This window comes from Podarcis gaigeae (genome assembly GCF_964106915.1).
Source record: "Podarcis gaigeae genome assembly, chromosome: 5".
Taxonomy (NCBI): Eukaryota; Metazoa; Chordata; class Lepidosauria; order Squamata; family Lacertidae; genus Podarcis; species Podarcis gaigeae.
The window spans coordinates 15,831,957-15,855,080 of NC_139681.1; the positions used below are offsets into that span (position 1 = coordinate 15,831,957).

At 41.9% G+C, this 23,124-nt stretch overlaps 1 protein-coding gene across 4 annotated transcripts in view; it reads left to right on the top strand.

Annotated features, from left to right (window-relative positions):
• Nucleotides 1-769: 769 nt before the first annotated feature.
• Nucleotides 770-23,124, top strand: part of SEC24C (SEC24 homolog C, COPII coat complex component) — a 38,906-nt gene continuing 16,551 nt past the window's right edge. Inside the window, exons 1-14 of one of the 4 annotated variants that reach the window (XM_083738266.1) lie at nt 770-1,006; nt 5,194-5,277; nt 7,387-7,528; nt 8,839-9,017; nt 10,226-10,693; nt 12,945-13,081; nt 14,597-14,665; nt 16,850-16,961; nt 17,948-18,075; nt 19,715-19,853; nt 20,573-20,688; nt 21,404-21,528; nt 21,898-22,089; nt 22,969-23,062. In XM_083738266.1, the coding sequence (XP_083594392.1) occupies nt 832-1,006; nt 5,194-5,277; nt 7,387-7,528; nt 8,839-9,017; nt 10,226-10,693; nt 12,945-13,081; nt 14,597-14,665; nt 16,850-16,961; nt 17,948-18,075; nt 19,715-19,853; nt 20,573-20,688; nt 21,404-21,528; nt 21,898-22,089; nt 22,969-23,062 (2,160 nt within the window). In that variant the 5' untranslated portion in view covers nt 770-831. The remainder of the gene's footprint in view (nt 1,007-5,193; nt 5,278-7,386; nt 7,529-8,838; nt 9,018-10,225; nt 10,694-12,944; nt 13,082-14,596; nt 14,666-16,849; nt 16,962-17,947; nt 18,076-19,714; nt 19,854-20,572; nt 20,689-21,403; nt 21,529-21,897; nt 22,090-22,968; nt 23,063-23,124) is intronic. The other 3 variants (XM_083738267.1, XM_083738268.1, XM_083738269.1) reach the window with 3 other exon arrangements.

A 23,124-nucleotide genomic window follows, 5' to 3' on the forward strand; every position in this document is an offset into this window, starting at 1 on the left:
CTTGCCAATCAGAAAGTCAGTGGTTCGAATCCCTGTGATGGGATGAAATCCCGTTGCTCAGTCCCTGCTCCTGCTAACGTAGCAGTTCGAAAGCACGAAGTGCAAGTAGGTAAATAGGTACCACTCTGGCAGGAAGGTAAACGGTGTTTCCGTGTGCTGCTCTGGTTTGCCAGAAGCAGCTTAGTCATGCTGGCCACATGACCCGGAAGCTGTACACCAGCTTCCTTCGCCAATAAAGCGAGATGAATGCCGCAACCCCAGAGTCGGCCATGACTGCACCTAATGGTCAGGGGTCCCTTTACCTTTTATTAGTCCTGTATGCTCTATCCTGTTTTGTATTACAAACATATATAAGTGGCAGAAGCCTACTATTTTCTACCCAGATGGGGGCGGGGGGGGGACTTATCCCCAAGCCATACAAATCAGGGAAGAAATGAAAAACAAATCACTTTTTTTAATCAAATAAAAAAATTTGTCTGATTGCTCTGAAACTACACAGAAAGAGTTAAAAAAACACCCTACCTCTAAAGGTCAGGAAAAGCAAGGAGCAGACCAACTGGAAGGAAGAAACTTTGATGGGATGCAAAGGTTGGGCAGCTTTAAGAGATATTGGGGAAATACACCTAAAACAAGCTTGGAGCTCACAAAGTTACTCAGCTGTAGTGTAATGTGTGTGTAAAATTAGTTTAGAAAACAGCACACATTTGCTAGCACTGCAAGGTCTGGTTCTTCATTTCAGCTCTTTTGCACAAAATCTTGTTTTGAATGATGGCTCCTAATGTTTCTCTTTCCTTTCTCACAGGTGAAGGCTAGTTTGGGGATGTGAGCACAATGAGCGTAAACCAGCCAACTCACACAGGGCCACCTTATGGGCAGCCACAGCCTGGATACGGAGGATACCTGCCGCCTGGTTACGGAGGGCAGCCAAACCCGACCGTTCCTGCCTCACAGTATGGTGCTTACAATGGTCCAATGACAGGATATCCGCAGACAGCCCCCCCTCAAGGTATCCTTCATTGGTATAAAGGGGGAAATGACGTGTGTGTGTGTGTGTGTGTGTGTGTGTATGTATATATATATATATATATGCAAGTTTTGGTGTCCTCGGGTGTCTTCCCGTGTAAAAGTTGGGGTGTCTAGGCGACGTTTCGACGAGGTCTCACTCGTCATCTTCAGGCTGGTGCTTTCGGCTTCTTGTTACTGGAACAGAGCGGGATCTCAATGTTTGAGTTCCTATAAATACTGTAGAGGGGGTGTGGTGTCTAGCCTCCAATGTTCTGGGCAGAGAGGAAGTTCCCAGGCTAGTGTGCCTTTTCTTCTTTTGTTCCTTAATTACTTGAGAGATACCTTGAGTGATTTCTTGAGTGATATCCTGAGTACCACTTAGGTGGGTCATTAGGTGTGGATTAGTGGATTAGTGGATTAGTCATTAGTGGATTAGTGGATTAGTCATTAGGTGTGGATTAGGTGTGGATTAGAAGGAACACCACTCAGACCAATAGTCAGCTCCATAGGCTCACCTCTACAAAATCTCGCTAAATTTCTCGCCAAGCAACTTCAGCCCTATGCAGAATCCATCTCTTCACACGTACCAAACTCCTTCCAGTTCATAGAAACAATAAAGAAGCAAAACCTACATCCTAATGACCTACTTGTGAGCTTCGATGTTGTATCTCTCTTCACACAAGTGCCCATTAATGAAGCCTTGACAGCTATTCAAAACAAATACAATCCCCCCGAATACATCTTGGACCTGACCAACCACTGCCTAACCAACACGTACTTCATCCACAATGGACAAAGATACAAACAGATAGAAGGAGCACCTATGGGATCACCCCTCTCACCGGTCATCGCAAACCTGTACATGGAACACTTTGAAACCAATGCTTTAGACAAGTCAGAACACAAACCCAAACTTTGGCTCAGATATGTTGACGACACCTTTGTAATTTGGCCACACGGGAAGGAAAAACTGGATAGCTTCCTCACACATCTCAACAACTTACACCCCAAAATACAATTCACTATGGAAATAGAAGCCAACAACCAACTTCCCTTCCTTGACGTCCTAATCTACAAAAAACCTGATGGCTCCCTAGGACACACTATCCACCAGAAAAAAACACACACCAACCGCTACTTACATGCACAATCACACCACCACCCTGCACAAATAAACTCCGTAGCCAAGACTCTCATCTCCAGAACCAAACGCCTGGCTGACAAAGACCACTTGACAACTGAGTTACAGAATCTCTCAAATGTGTTAATTGCCAATGGATACCAGCAAAACAGGATTACGAAGCTAATCCAAAAGGAAACACCCCCCAAAAACCAAGACACAGAAGAAAACAATGGCATGGCCCTCCTTCCTTATATCAAGGGCACTACAGATAAAATTAGCAAAATCCTCCATAAACACAATATCAAAACAGCCTTTTGCACCAACCAAAAAATAGCCAATATCCTCAGAAACCCCAAGGATAAAATCCAGTTGGAAAACCAAGGGATCTATGAAATACCCTGCAAAGTCTGCCCAGCCACGTACATTGGACAAACAAACAGACGAATAAATGCACGTATCGCAGAACACAAGAATGCCGTCAAAAAAGAAGAAAAAACTTCCTCTCTTTTCCAACACATGAAAGAAACAGGACACGAAATTAATTTTGCAGATTCCAAATTGCTCTTTAACACGGAACATCACCACAAGAGAATAATCATGGAAGCCATCGAGATAGAGAAACACCCTCACAACATGAACAAGCGTGACGACACATCCCGCTTGCCAGACATCTGGAAATTAGCCCTCCCCACAAAAACTGACACCAGATCCAGAGGCACACAGAACGCCAACACCAATCAACCACACCAGACCCAAACCCAGACCCTCTCCACAGATGAATTACTGACACCATCCAGTAGCCAGTCCATGGTGGCACCTCCGGATGCTGCACCCCCCTGCAATCCCTACACAGATCTGGCTGACACAAGCCACAAAACCACAGCTCGCCCCTATACACGAAGCCAAGCCAAAGCACAACTAAGTGCAATACAGCCATCTTCTCAGGAAAACTCTTCACAAAGTTCAAGAGGTCAAGACACAAAGACTTTAGCAACTAATCCACACCTAATGACCCACCTAAGTGGTACTCAGGATATCACTCAAGAAATCACTCAAGGTATCTCTCAAGTAATTAAGGAACAAAAGAAGAAAAGGCACACTAGCCTGGGAACTTCCTCTCTGCCCAGAACATTGGAGGCTAGACACCACACCCCCTCTACAGTATTTATAGGAACTCAAACATTGAGATCCCGCTCTGTTCCAGTAACAAGAAGCCGAAAGCACCAGCCTGAAGATGACGAGTGAGACCTCGTCGAAACGTCGCCTAGACACCCCAACTTTTACACGGGAAGACACCCGAGGACACCAAAACCTCCATATATATATATATATATATATATATATATATATATATATATAAATGTTTACTCTGCTTTTTAACATTCTGTATGTGCCCCTGAGGTGGTAGCAACAAAAAAATTCAAAAGTGCATTTAAAATATTCAGTATAAGGATTTATGGTACCACTCTATTCTTCCCAGTTAGACCACACCTAGAGTACTGTGTCCAGTTCTGGGCACTGTGGTTTAAGAAGGATATTAACAAGCTGGAATGTGTGCAGAGGAGGGCAACCATGTTGATAAAGGGTCTGGAAACCAAGCCGTATGAGGAACGCTTGACGGAATTGGGTATGTTTAGCCTGGTAAAGAGGAGACTGAGAGGAGATATGATAGCCGTATTCAAATATCTAAAGGGCTGTCACATGGAAGATGGAGCAAGCTTATTTTCTCCTTCTCCAGAGGGTAGGACCCAAAGCAATGGATTCAAGTTATAAGAAAGGAGATTCTGACTAAACATCAGGAAGAACTTTCTGACAATCAGCTGTTTGACAGAAGAATAGACTCCCACGAGAGATGGTGGACTCTCCTTAGAGGTTTTTAAGCAGAGGTTTGATGACCAAATGTCATGTATGATTTAGTTGAGATTCCTGCTTTGGACTAGATGACCTTCAGAGTACCTTCCAGCTCTACAATTCTCTGGATGCAGATAAATGTCCTTTGTTCTTCATGATTTAAGAACTTGTGCATACAATTATATTTCATAAAGCAATGGGAGATGGTTCAGGCGGCAAAAAAGTTTCATGGTTGTGCATGGGGTTTGGGAGGCCTCCATGCTTTGGTGGTCCACAAGCATTAAAGCAATTGGAAGCCCCTAGGACAAATTTAGCTTCCTAGGAAGTTCTAGATGCTTAGTTGTTAGTCAGCTGGTGTAAAGAAGTGGGCATTAATGGCAGCAGAACTAGCTGAAAGGCCACTTGAAGGAGTAAAGTTTGTGGTGTTAACCTCAGGAAAACTAGCTGCTTTATCATGACTTATAGTCTTGGAATAGGAATGATTGTTAGTTCTCTTACCTTTGCACACTGGAATCATAGCGGAGACCATAGAGAGTTGTATTTATACTAGGCTTTAATGAAGGAAGCTGCTGCAAAGTTAGCACATGTGCTACATTTAATACCGTATTTTTTCGCTCTATAAGACACCCTATTTCCCTCCTAAAAAGTAAGGGGAAATGTGTGTGCGTCTTATGGAGCGAATGCAGGCTGCGCAGCTATCCCAGAAGCCAGAACACTTCTGGCTTCAAGGATAGCCATCAAAGCCTCTTCAACAACAACATTTGATTCAGAATATTTTTTTTCTTGTTTTCCTCCTGTAAAAACTAGGTGCGTCTTATGGTTAGGTGCATCTTACAGAGTGAAAAATATTTATGTTAAACAGAAAGGTAATGTTGATGTTGCATTCTCACTTTGGAGGCATGTGTAAAGTTGGCAGATATTTGTGAGGGAGATTCTTGTTTTAGGGTAGCTTACTGGGTGAGCTTCTCAATTTGCTCATCAAGTAGTTCACTCATCAAGCAGAAAGTTCTGCTGTTTGAGGTGAATCTTCTCATTTTTTTTAACTTTGGAACTACTCATCCCTGACATCTCAGGACAGGTAGCAATAAACTATATTGAAAATAAACAATGATTGCTAAGCAGGAGGAAACTCCAGCGTTTGTAGGACTAGCACAATGCATTTTATTTGAAGTTTTCCAAGTCTATTCTTACTGATGCATATATTGTCTTTCTAGGTTACTTTCCTTCAATGGGGTTTCCTTCTAAGGGCTCTCCTGTCTCTCTTGATTCTGATGCTTCTTTTACTCCCAACTTCATAGGTAAATACTTTCCTCTTCATGCACTGTCTCTTATGAGAAAAGACTGTTTCAGATGCATTTCCTTCTGAAACATTACTCTTGTTTCATCTGAAAGCTAAGCCACGTAATTATTAGAATGTGTGGAGCTGTGATCCCTGGAATGTGCAGGTCTCTGGGACACAGCGGTGAGATCCAACTAAGTTGTACTCAGAGGAGACTTAAATCCATTGATTTCAGTGGGTTTGCTCTTGAGTGTGGCTAAAGGTGGAGATCACCCTTTGAACATGATTCATTTCCTTCGAGTCTTTTTGTACTCAGGGTAAAGTTTAAAAACAGCATGTACTCCTTACTTCTTGGAGTGCGTATGCTGCAGCAGAGTACATGCTTATCCATCTTTCTGACATGGAAGTGCTGTCACTTCAGCAGACTGATTATTTCTAAAGTAAGGAGGATCATACATACTCTGAGCAGGACTGGCGTTGGATGAAACCCTCTGACTTTTATGGAGCTGTAATCTAGACTACTGTTCAGAGGTAAGGGTTCCATCCATTGCTCTGACAAATTTGCCTCTGGCCCCGCCCATCACTAGCATGTAACTGTCAGAAGATTTTGCATGAGGAAATGAGCCCCTTAGGCTGAAAAACTGGTTTACCGCTTTCATGTCATAGACGCTCAGCCAGATGGTTTAACCTTTGATGGTTGCGCTTCCCCAATAGAAATTCTTTCTCCTTTTGAGAAGGAAGTGCATTACATTATATGACCGCTGGTGAGAAGGGAGCAGCAAAGCTTAACTTCACCATGGCTGTATAAATCTTTATATTAAAGTGCATTTATCCTGTACTTTATATTGTTGAAGTAATTTGAAAAGGCAGTTAACTTTTATGAGTAGGCCTACTTCTGTGGTTACCCTAATGGTTTCCCTAACAATTCAAAAAGGATACTAGGCATATGTTGTAGTAGTCCATTGGTAAACCCATATTGCCGAAAGGAGAGGAAGCTGAACCAGAGGAAGTGACTAGAGATAACTCTTGTTACTGTAAACTGCAAATTTGAGTGGACTTTTCAGAACCTCAATAGATGCATAGAATGTTACTAGAGGAAGTGAGCAAATAGAATGCAAATCAAATGAAGTTTTGGTTCCTCTTTCTCTTGTATACAAGCAAGCAAAGCATCAGTTCCAAATTGCTTGCATGTGCACACAGAGATGCATCCCCTCCCCTCCCCTCCCCTCCCCATATCTATCTACTGCCTTCTAATCCTTTGGTCTGTCAACTCCAATGACAACCATTTTTTCTTTTGAGAAGCAGATGCCACCAGAGAATCCTGAAAGATGTGTGTTAACAATATTTGTCTTAGAGGAGTGACCAGCTAATTAAAATCTCACATATTTAGCAATACATGGTGAATACTCAAAAGAACCAGCAAAAGGCAGTCTTCTTTTTTTTACATCTTATTTGCCCAGAGATATTAGAACAAAGTGGTTGCACTTACAAGACACCTGCCTTTCAACTCAAAATATTTAAAGTGATATAATCCTGCCATTCTTATGTCAGAATTTTCTGAACTTTGGCCAGATAATACATTATCCGTGCCAAAATTCCTAATTTTGTGCAACAGATTGTCTTTGTTTTATAGTAGTATTTTTCAGGCCTTTTAATGATAAAAAGCTGGAAAAGCCGTACACCTTAACTCTAAATCAGCTCCCATATTTTGGTAATAGTTCTAATATATAAATATTTCCAGTAAGACTTGTTTGAGAAGATTCTCATGCAAATAAAGATTGTACACGGCTTGTCGAAAAAGAAAAATGTTTTAAGTAATCTGACAAATCCTTGTCTGCTCCTTTCACCCACAATAGTGACTTTTCTTGGGATCTGAGATGCTTTATAAAGCAAAAAAAAGGGGGGGAGCTAGGAACAGCAAGCCTTATTTTCACTAGCATATTTACATGCTTCTATTAATTTTCTGTCTTTGCTGTTGAAAATCTGGATAGCTTTCTGTTCTTCCTTGTATGCATGTGCTTCCTGATAATCTCACGAGAGATCATGCCTAGCATATTTTAAGTATCTTCATAAGTGGGCCCCCACTTATTTATTTGTACATGACTGACATGCAGTTCAATATTCCTAGGTTCCCTGAGAGCTCCCACTACTTCTGGAGCACCTGCTTCAGCATCTGGCACATTAGTTCCTCCTGGGCAGCCGGCCTATAGTCAGTTTGGACAAGGAGATGTACGCAATGGGATTCCTGCATCTACAGCTCCATTGCAAAGGTAATTAGGACAACCGTCATCAGACTCTAAGCCTGTCAGTACAGACAGCGACCATTTTACAGTCAGATGTTTGATCACACACACACCTGTCGCTGCCAACCTGGAAGTGGCCCGAAAATGGGGTGTGGCAGGGCTTATGCGCACTCCACCAACGCATGTGGGAGTCAGGAATGGAACCCCCATGCAGAATGGTTGCCGTCTGTATCAAATTTTGGGGGACAGAGCACCCATCCACTCCCTGCAGAGCAAAATGGTGTGTTTTTGGTTTGTTACATAGAGAAGTTGTTGGGCTGACTTCTAACAGCTACTAAATGTGGTGGTAACTTTCTATTTTCTATAAGCACACTTAATTGGATATACTTCATTTATTTGTAATGCACCCAAATGCTCTTCTCAAGACAGTTAGCAATTAGTGTTATAGTAAAGCTTTAGAACAAAGGTGAGCAGTACGTCTGTCTCAGTCAAGCAGTCTACCCACAGCTGAATTTGCAGTTAGGCAACAGGGACAATACATAGTTCACCACCACACCTTATTCAGCCATGTTGAGTGAGCAAGTTACTCATCATCTGGGTAATCAGGCTGCTGCTTGCGCAATTGGGCTGTGCCTTTCTCCCTTCTGCAGAGCAGGAGCTCTGCCTCCACTGATTTTGCAGTGATATTTCTTTGATAGCTACTGTGTAGGCATAAGCTTGCACATAACTTTCTGGTTTAATTTAATATTTAATTTATTATTTTATTTAATATTTATACACACACACGTAACCAAAATATACCATCACAGTGGAAATCATTAAAAACTAGAAGGAAAAATAGATCAAAAATTAAGTGGGAAGAACGTGAACCCATTAACCACAGCTTGCAAGTTCATATTTTACTTTGAAACAAAGCAACCACATTTTGAGTGGTCACAGGCTTTAGGAGTAGGGGAGCGGCAGCATTGGCACTAGTGCAGAACCCCAGAGCTGCCTCTGCAAGCCACTTATCCACCCTTGTCTGCTTTCCTAAGAACAGAGATTGCAGCCTATCATCCCAGGCAATAAATGCAACAGAGGGTTGTGAAGCCAACAGATGATGAACTGGATAGTTTCTCCTTTGCTTTTCATCTTAGATTAGGAAAGTTGAAGTGCCTGAACGTTTGTTGCTTTGATTGATTGGTGTGCTGCAAAGGGGTTTTAGAACCTTCCCATTCTGAAAACCGCAGAGCCACTGGGAAGATCTTCTTCATCACCACTGTCTCATCATTAAGAATAATAATACATGAGTGGCTCATGTAACAAAGGACTGTCTTTATTCTGCTTCCTTTTCTTAGACCTCCTGCTTCCCAACAGTTCATGCCTGGAACAACGCCCACACCTGTTACCCAGTCAGCTACTTTCCAATCATATGGGCCACCTCCAACGAGCACACAGCAGCTGACCAATCATATGGCAGGAATGCATATAGGTGGTGCATCAACCTCTGTTCCCTCCCCAGGTGTACTGGGCTATGGTGAGTAACCAGAACGTTTGAATGCTGCTTGCTTGCATAGACTAATTTGGAGTTCCCTTGAGAAGGATCTTCCAGACTGCTATGGGTACAATTACTTCTCGCTTTTGCAAGTTCTATAAAATGCAATAAAGCAGGTCCCTGTGTTGTAACTATTGCATGCTGTCACAACAACTCTTAATTGGAACTCAAGTAGTATAATATATAAAATGGTCCCAAGATATTAAGCAAGGAAAAAGGAACAACTAAATTAACTAAGGTTGATAATCCAGCATAGGTCATCCTCGCAGTACATCCACTAAAACTATTGCTTTAAGTGGGGCTACTCAGAGTATTAGGGACACGGGTGGTGCTGTGGGTTAAACCACAGAGCCTAGGACTTGCCGATCAGAAGGTCGGCGGTTCGAATCCCCGTGACGGGGTGAGCTTCTGTTGTTCGGTCCCTGCTCCTGCCAACCTAGCAGTTCGAAAGCACGTCAAAGTGCAAGTAGATAAATAGGTACCGCTCTGGCGGAAAGGTAAACAGCGTTTCTGTGCACTGCTCTGGTTCGCCAGAAGCGGCTTAGTCATGCTGGCCACATGACCCGGAAGCTGTACGCCGCCTCCCTCAGCCAATAAAGCGAGATGAGCATCGCAACCCCAGAGTCGGCCACGACCGGAGCTAATGGTCAGGGGTCCCTTTACCTTTTACTGTACTCAGAGTATTGAGATACCAGTCAAAGTAATTTGGGGTATTCATATTAAAAGAATATCTGAGAACTGCCCATTTAAATGCACATAGAGTTTGTTATGTTTGGCCTTTATCAACTGTAGTAGTAGTAGTTAAAAAAAAAAAAGGATACCGTCATTCATCCAAAGAGCTCAGGGCAAAATTCAAGTGGGAGAACTGCAACTTCATCATGCTCGCACTTCCATTCCATTCTTAAAACTGAATGTTTTGATAAGTAGCTCTTTACAATGGTTTTCTTACCATAGGATATCATAAGGTCCGGTGACGAATACCAACTATTGGTATCGGTAATCATGAAAGTGAATGGTAAAACCTGCTTGTTAATAAGCACCTCCATTTCTGTTTTCTCTCTCTCTCTCTCCACCTTGAAATAACTTTGTATCCAGGGTGAGGGGCTAGTTTACTAAAACACCTTATGCACACTGGGAGAAGAACACTTTTGTAAAGCAAGATGTGGCCATAATTAACTTCTTCTCCTCAGGTCCGCCAACATCAGTTCCTCCTGCCTCAGGAAGTTTTACTTCGAGTGGGTCTGGGCAGTATGTGCCCTATTCAAACCAAGGACCGCCACCTCCTGCTGTGCCCCATGGATTGCCTCCTACCACCTTGTCTCAGGGTCTTCCTATGGCACAGCCTGCTATTTCTGGTCCTCCGTCAGCCCTGAACCTCTCCCATCAAGCTCCTGGGTTTGCCCCGCCGCCTTCATCTTCTGGGGTCGGTGCTTCCAATTACCCTCCCGCTGCAGGAGTTTCAAGGCCTCCCCCGATGCAGGGGACATCATTACCGGGACAAGCAGCTACTGGGCCACTCACCTCCCAGCCAAACCATGTGACCTCACCACCACCTCAGCCAGCGATGACAGGGCCACCCCTTGGACCACCAATGGCAGGCTTGCAAGGACCACCTCCCAGCCATCCTTCCCAGCCAGGATATGCACTGCAGCAGAATGGTATGTTCAGTACGTTGCTGAGAGATGGCTAAGGAATAAAAGTCAATTGGGTTTTAACAATTGTTATAATAGATGTCAAGGGACGCAGGTGGCGCTGTGGGTTAAAGCCTCAGCGCCTAGGACTTGCCGATCGAAAGGTCGGCGGTTCGAATCCCTGCGGCGGGGTGCGCTCCCGCTGCTCGGTCCCAGCGCCTGCCAACCTAGCAGTTCGAAAGCACCTCCGGGTGCAAGTAGATAAATAGGGACCGCTTACCAGCGGGAAGGTAAACGGCGTTTCCGTGTGCGGCTCTGGCTCGCCAGAGCAGTGATGTCACGCTGGCCACGTGACCCGGAAGTGTCTCCGGACAGCGCTGGCCCCTGGCCTCTTAAGTGAGATGGGCGCACAACCCCAGAGTCTGTCAAGACTGGCCCATACGGGCAGGGGTACCTTTACCTTTTTATAATAGATGTCTGTGCTAATTTGGAGCGAGGTCTTTAAAATACCTTGAATTCAATGGAAATTAGCAACTTGCAGATAACTGAACTTGGTAGCTGTGTTTCCTCAGGAAGTCATTCCTATTAGGATGTAAAGCACTTGTAGCCAACAGGCTGTTCTCCAGATATTGGACTACTACACCCATCATAACTGATGGGTCATGCTGGCTGGGGCTGATGGGAGTTGGAGTTGATCTAGTGGACATCACATTCTCTACCCTTGATGTACAGGGTGGTTCTGATTGCTGTTATTGCATCAAGGTTTTTTCTGTAATTGTTTAAACAAATATATTTTTCCTGTGGATTTTTAAACCTAAATATAAAGGTGGGGATTGGCTTGTTAATCAGCTACTGTTTTTTCCTACATTCCTCTGATGGAGACTTCCAAGGTTGGGTTTCCTTTGCTTCCCAGCTCAGTGAACAGTGAGTTACAAAGTTGCTTTCAACCTGTATAGGAACTGTTTGTTTCTCTTTGGGGAGGTCTTTTTATCTTTTGGCAGGTCCTTTTTTTCTCTATACTCAGAATCATGCTGTTTTTGGATTACTTGGTGTACAGAAATGGATTGTTAAGTCTTGTGGCTACCAAACACACATAGTTCTGTGTTTGAAACTTCTGAAGAAGGAATGCAAAATCTGCCAGCAGAGATGCAATATGCGCAATAGGTTGGAGCTAGAGAAACTCTGCCATAGCATTGCTCCTGTTGAAATCAGCGAGACTTAAGTTAGCCACTGCTAACTTACTCCTTTATTTTCAGAGAGGCTAAAGTGGGACTAAGTTCCTCTGGATTCCAACCCCGGTGCCTTTTCATTCTACTTGCATAGTTGTTTCACCATGGAGTTATTTGGAATGCATTAGGATAGAGCAGTGTAAGGCAATGAAACAGAAATTATTGGGGAAAGGGGTGCCTTTTCAAGCTGATTTTCCTTACTGAACTTTACAGTATTGAAAAATCTGTCTGCAGGTATGTTTATCAGGCATTTTAAAATTGGTTTCATTCTTAGTCATATATCTAAATCATAATTGAAATTTTTGAATTTTTTAAAATTTATTTCTTGATAAATGATACAGAAAATAAAAGTAAAATAAACAAACAAATACTGATACAAAATCAACCAAAAGAAATCAAAACAAAACACATATATACCCTACACTACAAACATAAACCCTACACTCCCCCACACCCCCGTGACTTCCCTCCACCACGACTCGCCTTCTTTTAGTTCAAATTTGAATATTGTCATTGCATTCTTTAGGTAATACGTCTTAAATCCATTTCTGATTTATATTCTTATACTTTACATACATAATCCATGCATATCAATGTATTCTTTGTAGAGCAGTGTTTTTCCATATATTCCTCAAAACATTGCCATTGTAATCTTAATATTTGATTTTTCTGGAGCCTTATGGCTGCTGTTAACTTTGCCAATTCTATAAATTCACTTAATTTACATATCCAGTTTTCTTTTGTGGTTATTGTCTCACCTTTCCCTTTACTAGCGAGAACTATTCTGGTGATTGCTGTGGCGTATAGAAAATTGTTTTCTTTTCCTGTGGGATGTACTTCCCTAATAAAACTAGTAAATACGCCTCTGCTTTCTTTTCTATGGGGATTTTAAGCATCAATCATAATTTGAAATTTGTATCATCAGAATCTTGGAATAATATGTACTGAAAAGTGGTTATAAGTGCTTTTGTGGAGATGTGTTTACTATCAAAGTTGAATTTATTTTAATTCTATTGCATACTTAAATCTAGCATATATATATTTTTCAGGGTCCTTTGGACAGAATAGAGGTACCCAGCCAAACTATGGACCAGCTTACCCTGGGCCAGCAAATTATGGGAGTCAGCCTGGACCTCCACAGCCACCTCCACCAAAACGTCTAGATCCAGACTCCATTCCTAGTCCAGTAAGTTGTATCCATTTTAGAAATAAATATCCTATCCTAGAAAGTGATTCTGGAGATTAAAAACCTGCCTCTTTGTAGCTTCTATCGATTTGTTTCATTCTTGCTCGCTTTAAACAGAACAAGGGCATGCCTATGCACTACTGTTATTGGCAATCCTGACCATCTCTGTATACTTATATAAAGAAATGTAGCGTATCAACTGGATTATCACAATATAATAATCATCTGCATCAAGCCCTGCAATTACACTACCTGGGAAAGGATCGCAGGAATTACTGTGAACGGTTGTAGTTCTGTCTGGTTCATATCTTTGTCCAAGTGATTGGCCTCGGTTGGAGTATGTTAATGTTAGTAAAACAGTATTTTGAATGGCTTCTTTGAACTTGCGAAATAGGGCTAAGCAACTTAACTTTGCTTATGGCGGTCCATTATGCCGCTTCTCGAGTTGTAACAGAATGGCATTTGGTCGGTTTTCTAGCATATAATGACCCTTGCTAGGTTAAGGCCATGTTGTGCAAAACAGCTGCACAGCGCAGTCTGGATCCAAAGAACTGCATGACATAGAATCTTAAGGGAGAATTACAGAATTCTTAAGGGAGCTTTGGGTTTGGGTGCCTTAAACACCAGCCTCCGTGCCTCAGTGCTGCATGGCCTGAAGACACGCCTCTTTGAAATTAAGGGGAGTTTCGAAAACAGCTTGTTACCAGGTACCAAGATCAGGTGTTCATGTGGGAAAGTAAGCTTGATGTGCCCATGTCCTTGGGCACGTAGTTTCTTGCCAGCCAGTGAATGTAGGACTTGCATGAACCCTGGTGTGAAAACATGAGGATTTGTTCTTAAGTTTTATGTATTGCAACTCACATATGAGAGTTCTGGGGAACACTACAGCCGTATATCCAGTTGTACAGAGCGTCTGCTTGCTTTAAATTCTGGTGTGCTAGTCTTTTATCCTCTCAATTCCAGTGGGGTTTTGTGAAGCCATTGTTCCAAAGGCTACTACTATAGGCGGTTAAAGCAGTGACAGCTATTTCTCCAGAGTAGCTCTTTGTATGTCCAGCTTTATGCTATCGTGCTAACTTATACTTGTGAAGGATGAAGCTACAGCCTCCTTTGCTGTAACACTGAACCTGCAGCTTGAAAACTTTGAGATACGTTAATAGCTTTGCTTCCTTCTGTGCTCTTCCTTTAATTGACATCTCAAGAGGAGTTGCATGTTCTTGAGCCCGTAGTTCTCCAAAGTTGAACTGAGCAAGCATGTGAGCTGCCAGCTTGGTCAAGAATAGTGCTCATTTTAAGTATATTTCCAATGAGGGAGCAAGATGTGGAAATAACAAGTAGAACTGAAGATAATAATGTTGTTTCACCTCTTGTTGCATGAACTGTTGTCCATTATACATATATCTAACAGTGATGGAAACAGGAGTAACATTGCTTGTTAGTTTTGTTTTACTATTCTCTCTTTTTCCCTTTTTGTGGCAATTTTACTTCTTTTTTCTTTTTTAAAACAAAAAAAAGCAACTCAATGAGCTGCCACCTCAGCAGAAACCCAGACACAGAATAGATCCAGATGCAATTCCTAGCCCAGTAAGTGCGGTGTCTCTCTGTCTGCTATTGTCTGCATGTTGGTGGCTGCTTGTTTGTGTCTGCAAAATAATCTTACTCTTGCTAACTACCCCCTGGTGTTAGTCTTTCATCTTTATCTCACCCCTCTCTTTCTGCTCACAACATTACAATAAGTAGAATAAAATATCATGAACTTTGAAATCCTCTTCACACCACAAATCAAGGGGCAATAGAAGTTTGGCATTATAAGGTAATGAAGTGGTATTTCCTTCTTGAAATTAAGCAATTTATAAGCAAAATACTTCTGAATATTACATTTGTCAGTTTTGCACTATGAATAATTATGAATTCAGCATTGAATTTGGCATAATCCACTTGGAACTCTTTTTCAGTCCTGCGCTTCTGAAATGAATGGTGTGTTTTTTTCACAAGGCCCACTGAACTAAGAGGAAATTTCCAGTGGATTTGTGCATAACCTGTATAATATTCCTGGACAGAAGTCCTAAAACTCATTTTATTATGTCATTCTGTTACATTTTAAAAAGGGTTCAAGTTTTAATTTTTTGTGAGATTCAGAAGTCATCATTTTAACTCCCTCCTAATACAAGAAGTTCATGAGTGTATATTTAAGGGGAAATGGAGATGATAAATACATTGAATTTTCTGCTGTAATGTCTTGCTTAGGCAGCAGTTTATTGAATATGGTTTATTAATGAAAGATAGTCCATCACAATACTATTTCAGTAACAGACAAAATGACAAATTGCAAATTGGTTTGCAATTAAACTTGTCAGCGTGGCTTGTCTATTGCCCCTGCGTTGTGTCTTGAACAGGCTGAAGTTGGTTCACAACACTCCTCAGTGGTGTTAACAACTTCAGTTAGTTTGTAGTATCTTCCCAGCATGGTCACTCACCTTTTGTACGCAGCCTCTTCATTGGTTTGTTTCAGATCCAAGTGTAAGGGTATTTATTAGTGCTCTTGTCATAGGAGGCATACTAGCAAAGGAATAAAGACATGAAGGGAAAGGGAGGGTTGAATGTCCTCATTCGCAAGGTGAAGTAGATTTCCATCCCGTTGGATTGCCAGAGAATATCATCTTTTCTATAACTTTTTTGGGAGGAACAAGTACATATTTGTAATCCAATAGGTGGAAAGTAGTTTCAAATAATATTGCATTACCATTTTAACTTGCCTTATTGTTTTATGTTGAAGGGCTGAAAGCAGGATTATCCAGATTTTAAAAACCTGTGGCCGCTCCTTGGGTTACAGACCAGCAACTACTGTGGTTAACCAACTATTGCTTAATGGCACGATTGTTCTTAGATTCGAACTGAACTCAGGGTAGTATGAATGGTAACCTGAGATTGCAATCTGGGAAAAAGTGAGGACAAGTGCCTGATAAGTGGACCTGAAAGGGCTTTGCAGAAGTGCATTTTTGGAGAAGCAGCTTGCCAAAGACTGTGGTGGCTTGACAGATGTGGGAATTCCTTTCCAGACATTGGGATTATTACGTCCAGATTGCCCAGAATGGCCATAGTAAGATGAGAAGTGGGAGGGAAGAATTAGTGTGGCTGGGTGTAAATTAGCACCCAACTTACACTTCTTCCTGATGTGAAGCTTTTAGGTGGATTTTGTCTTGTTTTGAGAATCAATTCATTATATCACTCGCACCTGCATTCAGAAGTGGCACAGCCCATACGCAAGTTATCTCGGTGAAAACTAAAGCTTAACTCTCACGAGTTCTTAGATTTGCCACTGTATTGGTTTTGTCTTGTTGTTTATCATCTTAACTTGAATCACCTTTTGAAAACAAGCATGCTGGGACATGGCAAACTACAGTGCTGCCAAAATGCTTCCAAAATTCTTGGGCGATAAATTCTCAGACCCTGCTGCGTAGGCAGTTTGCAACAAAAGTTGCTGATGAACAATGAGCAGGAACTTCCTTGGGCCCGGGATTTTTAGATTAGTGGACTTAATATCTGGAAATGTAGAGTTTAACATGCCAATTGTATTATCTTCAAATTGACTATTTACTTATCCCCAAAATCCTCAGCAAAAGCAAAATGATAGACTCCTAAACCATACGTAGTTGTTATTTAGTGATCGATTGCAAATCTTTGGCTACCGCTAAATTTGAAAGTTGCATTATCACCAGTTTTTGCGCAGCGTCCACTGTACCACTAACTTTCTGTTTACCATTTTAGATCCAGGTAATTGAAGATGACAGGAATAATCGTGGGTCAGAGCCATTCATCACTGGAGTCCGTGGGCAAGTCCCACCCCTTGTCACTACCAATTTTTTGGTCAAAGATCAAGGTAAAATATTCACCTAGCCAAAGATTTTCCATAGGTCTAGCCATGTTGGTCTGTTGCAGTAAAGACAACAAAGTCTCTCATGAGCTACAGACAAAGATAAGTGGCAGCCGTTGCCGGAAAAAAGAAGGAAAACAACATGGCCTTTTGTCATAGAGACGGTGATCACATAGATTCAAGTGATACTTGAAGGTGCTCATACCGTTTGTGTTCAGAACAACTAACTCAACCTGAACATGAACACAGTAAACAGGTTTTTTTTAAATAAATGAATGAATGAATGAATGAATGTGTCAGAGCTGTAAAGAGACAACAGGCCCCTGATGCAGGAACTATGCATAAAGCTAAGTAGGCTTGGATTTTATCAGTACCAGGATGGGAGACTGCCTGGGAACCTGGTGTGTGTTCCATTGTGAAATAAAAGGTGATTAATATATTAAGTTAAAAAAATAAGACAAAGCTAGAGGTTCCTGAGAACCACAGTATTAAAACAGCATGTTGGAGTGGGGGCTTGACTTGCAAGGAAAGTTTTAATTTCTGAAGTTGCATAATACCTTTTGGTGTTAGTCGCACATGGGTGCTTTTCTAAAATTGATTAGCTTATTATGACATGAGCTTTCATTGAAATAATCAATTTCATAGGGTTAAGTCCAAATCATAGATTAATCTGAGTATTTCCCTTACTATTTCATATAACTAGATATATCAGTGCTAGTCACCACCATCCTGGCTGCGAACCCTAATGTCCATACACACAGGAGTCCCTTCTTCCACTTGAAATTGCCTGCATGCCAGTATATTCTTCAGAGGTCCTTCTCCAGGTTCCCCTGTGTCCCAAGGTTAGGTGGATGGTGACTAGCAATATGTGACTGTTAGTCCCCCTTGAGTGTAAAAATTGAAGAGTTGGGATACAAGTCATTGAAATAAAGTGATTTGTTTGGTGTTGATGTACGGATAGAGTTTTGATTTTCTTTTTCTCTGTTTTTCAGGTAATGCCAGTCCCCGCTACATAAGATGTACATCATATAATATCCCATGCACCTCAGATATGGCCAAGCAGTCGCAGGTCCCTCTTGCTGCAGTCATAAAGCCGTTGGCTGTGCTTCCTGCAGAAGAGGTGAGACTCATATTCCTGACCTTTCAGATGAAATAGCAAATTTGTCAGTAGCACCTGTTTGTTTTGTCACCACTCATACTTTTAGCACTGATAGTTAATGAATCTATCCAAATAAAAGTGCTCAAGTAGATGTTCAAAATTACTTGCCATGCAGTTTTCTGTGCTTGTGTTTATTACCTAAGCACTAGCAATCTTTAATTCAAACATTTGTGTCATGTTCCACAAGGTTCCAATGTGTTGCCCATCCTCTTTAACATCTAGATCGGAGTGGAGAAGCTTTTCAGCCTGGTGGGCCAGATCCTTAGCATCCAAGCTTGAAGCCACTGAGCCTTGGCACTGATCTCATGCACCCTTTTTGGCAGGGATTAGCTCCACTCCTAAGTAAAGAGGTCCAAGTAAAACCAATCCCAGCAGGATTTGGATTTGGTGCAAAATTTAAAAGGCACAGAATGTAAGTCCTGCTCTTCAAGGAACAATTGGGAATGCATTTTAAGGCTCCTGGTGGAGTCATTGAAGCTGTGTCCCCACACTTGACACCATATTTACTGCCCACTGTCTCCAAGTCAGGGGAATGCTGCAGATTTTGTTACGGAAGTCCAGTGCTTTACTTTATCCCATAGGAGTGAATGAAAAACTGAACAAGACTGTTCGCTGCATATCCCTGCCTTAGGTCGCATTAGAGCATGACAGCACAATGAAACCCAATTTTTTCTACAACCCGTTTCACTCATTCAAACCCTTTAAGCCAAAAAAACTATCTATAGAGCAATGAAATCTGGACAGATGTTTTCCTTTCAAAAAGAGCTATTAATCTAATTCAGTGGTCTCCTACCTCAGGCTGATAAACTGGTTTTTAGAAGCCGATGCTTATTGAGGGAGGGGGAAAGTTTTGCAGTGGCCGCCCGAAAGCCTTTTGATAGCTTCATGCAGAGCCTAGCTATGCAATACTTTTTTTAAAATTGGCAGGTGTTGCTTCCAGTGTCCATGGACTTGTCTGGCAGCTGTGTCCCCCACCTGTTAGGGGAAATAAGACACTGAATCAGTTAATGTTCAGAAGTATCCAGGAGAAGGGGTGTTAAAGTGAGACTAGCAAAACCCAACTTTCAGAATGGTTGAAATGTTGCACCTGTCCTTTAGAGATGTTTGCTCCTTAGTGCAAGGAGGCTTTTGGAGGCCTTGAAAAGGGGTACTTGCTGCCTTAAGGACTTCATTTATAGCCTCTGCAATGGCAGCACACTACATATTTTTTATAAACACAAGTATGGATTCTGGTTCTCTAATATGAATAAAATGGGTCCATATTTCTTACCTCTTAAGAGTAAGATGCTCTTAATCAAACATAAGTTGTTTCAAGCAAGGAGCTTGTAAGCTTTTAGCTACGCTAAAAGTTATGCTAAAGAATGGGTTTTCTTTTCTTGGGATGGAGAGCATGATAAGAAAAGATAAGGGATTTGCTGCTTGGTATAGTCTTACACAGCTGATCTTATATTACAGGACAGATGTAGGAAAAGGCAAGTTGCTTTGCTGACATGAATGCTAGAGCAAAGTGGCAGAAGGCATGCTCCCAGATATCACCTGTTGAGGAAAAGGGAAGCTACTTTAAATAGCACCAATGTCTCCCCCCCCCCTTTTTTTTCAGGCTCCTCCTTATTTGGTAGACCATGGAGAATCAGGCCCTATCCGATGCAATCGGTGTAAAGCCTACATGTGCCCTTTTATGCAATTCATTGAAGGTGGAAGAAGATTTCAATGCTGCTTCTGTAGTTGTGTCACTGAGGGTAAGAGTTTTCGATTAAGAAGCAGTTATAGAGGGTGGGGAGGGAGATGGTTCTATTTCGGCTGCAAAAAAGTTGCAAAGACTAATCTAATCCCTATTTTAATGGTAATAGTAAAATTCTGGGCAAATCAATTAAAACGCTCTAGCTGAAGAGACATGCCACTAGATTCTTGAGCAGTTTTTCTTGCTTTAAATATTCCTAAACTTAGGAGCAAGTCTGTGCATCAAACCTGTGGGTATGTACAGCATTCTTCAGTTTTAGTATACCTGCAGACCTGATTAGGTAACACTGGTTGTAGCAGACTCTTCTTTCCATGCTGTGCCTATACTAAGACTTGGTTTGTGAGTATACACATAAGAAGTGTAAGAATCAGGGAATGTCAGCTTCATGAGAATCCCTGCGTAATTGGCTGACTGCAATATTCATTAACATGGAACTGCTCCATTATTTAAAGCGGTCTGGGTAAATGACAAAAATAGGAAATGTCATGCGTGAAATTGGTCCATAGCTGGCTGAATCGCAATAAACTGGACCCAGGAGGCCTTTGATAGTTGCGGTTGCTTTCTTACTGGTGGTGTTTTCCCAAGTGTCTGTCAAAATCTTCCTGGTTTAGTACCTGAAGTGCCCTTCCTTACCACGGTAAACATCATTTACCCATCTAGGAAAATGCATGTATTTGAGCTTCTCTCTCTTTCTCTTTTCTTCTCCCCTTTCCTTAGTGCCATCTCAGTACTTCCAGCACTTGGATCACACAGGCAGGCGGGTGGACTACTATGACCGACCTGAGTTATCACTGGGGTCCTATGAGTTCTTGGCAACTGTTGACTACTGCAAGGTACGATGACTTGTAAGCACAGTGTTGTGTTAAGTAAACGTCACTTTTGCCCCATTGCTCAAGGTAGGAACAATAGACTTTTATGGGTTTGTTCTTGAAGTCCTTAATTCTGCCAAGGGAGAAAAAAAGTATTTTCTTGATGATGACCCAAATAACATAATACAAACCAGCACTGCACCAGGTTACCACTGTCAGATTTATGAAACTAGAAGGCAAAGGACACAAAGTAGTTGTCTGCTTACCTAAGAGCTGGACTCTAGGCTCTTAAACTCTTTGCATGCATTTAATAAGCTTAGGAAATCCTGTCCAGGGTGTGAGCTGAGGAATGCTCACATATGTTTTTCTTTTACTGGTGCATTGGTCATTCTCTTCCTTTGAGTTCTCAAGGGAAGAGGGTTTAAATCTGTAGAAAAACCACTGGGAGAGCAACTTTGCTCTCTGAATGTGTAATATGCATTTGGGGATTCTCACTCAGGACATACATCCTACCAGGTTCTTTATAATTACCCACTTCGTTCTAGTGTGGTGATGCTAAGGATCATGATGTGATTTTTTCCCCTATCACTGGCATAAGAAGCATAGTTATCAAGGCCACAGTGGAAAATGGAAGTGGAACTAGTTGCAGATAGACCTGTATACAGTTTTTGTGTTCAGTGTGCGAAATACATGTTAATAATAAATGCTTAGTGATGGTGTTTTCTTCTTCTCTTGTCAGAATAACAAGTATCCCAACCCCCCTGCTTATATTTTCATGATTGATGTATCATACAATGCAATAAGAAGTGGCTTGGTAAGGCTGATCTGTGAAGAGTTGAAGACGCTCCTGGACTACCTGCCCAGGTAACCATATGAGATTCCATTATAAAGGAATGAGTAGGATGAATGTGGAATGCAAGCTTCCCAAGACATTCTCATTGTGTGGAACCATAACTGCGTTGCCCATTTATTTATTTAGAAAATGTTTAGTGATTTGCCTCTCAATAAAATACTCACAATGTGGGAGCATTTGACAATTGCATGGTTTGTTTTATTTATTTGTATATTTTCTTTATCTGCTAGGAATTTTCAGGTGAATGCTTCTTGTAGAATCTGGAGCAAAATCATATGATGCCACTATTATTTGAGCTTACGCTGCTTTACTTTGCATGTGTGTTTTCATGGTGTACTTAATTTATTCTCCCCCTTTTTTCCTTTTTGGGAAAAAAACAGAGAAGGAAACATGGAAGAATCAGCCATCCGTGTGGGCTTTGTCACCTACAACAAAGTTCTGCACTTCTACAATGTGAAGAGCTCCCTGGGGCAGCCACAAATGATGGTTGTGTCAGATGTAGCAGATATGTTTGTCCCTCTGCTCGATGGTTTCCTGGTGAATGTTAATGAATCCCGCACAGTTTTCACTAGGTAAGTAGGAGCTGGTACAGATCAATCAATGGTTTGTATGTCCTGTTACATACTGTAGCTATTGTGGAACACATATTTCTTAGGTTCTTTTGCCCATACATAAGCTTAAAAAAATGATGTATTCAGTACTGAAACCCATAAAAATAATTATGGTTTTGAGGATGGGGTAGAGAAAGGGAGCATATCTTGTGGTGGGCTTGTTCAACCTCTGTTGTGAGAGCTTGCACTGCCTTCCTTTATAGATATAGAAGAAGTACAGTGGATGTTGGTGGCACCTAGGCGGGGCTCCTGGGTGGAGTCTAGGATGTCACAATGGCAGAGCCTTGGCAGTGACTCCCTGTGAGGTCCTCCTCCTCTGCCTTGCAAATAAATAGTGAACATCTAAGCAGTTTGTTGTGTTTGCTTCACCAAAAGTGACCTCTCCAGGGCACAAGCCTGAGTAGTGTGTTTGGAAGTCCTGGGCTGTCCAGAGGACAGTACAATTGTACAAGTGCTTGGCATCTTGGTTCAGAATGGGTCCCTGCTGTCACACTGGTTCTCTGGAATTCCCTCTCCTCTCAGCCTTGGTGTTTTGCTGTGTGACAGGGCCCAGGCTTTGGGGAGGGGGTTCAGAATCTTGGCAGGGCTTTGTCCCACTTTGCCCGTAAAAGGAGCCTCCCCTGAAAAAATGTCAGGCAATTGGAAAAAGGAGGTGAGTGCATGACCCAAAACCTGCTGTTCCATATGCAGGGAAAGGAAGCAAGCACCTTTTCCCAGAAGCTGTTAAAATGGCCAAACAAACATGTCATATCTTTAATCTGCAAAGTATCAGTTTCCACTGACTGGAATTGACCTAGTGAATTTTACATGTCTCTTGACTTGGACTTCCTTGATTCGCAGCTTGCTGGATCAGATACCAGAAATGTTTGCTGATACAAGAGAAACAGAAACTGTGTTTGCCCCAGTAATTCAGGCTGGCATGGAGGCTCTGAAGGTTTGTTTAGCATTCTAAACTGACTTCTAACATCTCTTAGTTTTGTGTTGTAGCATTGAAAC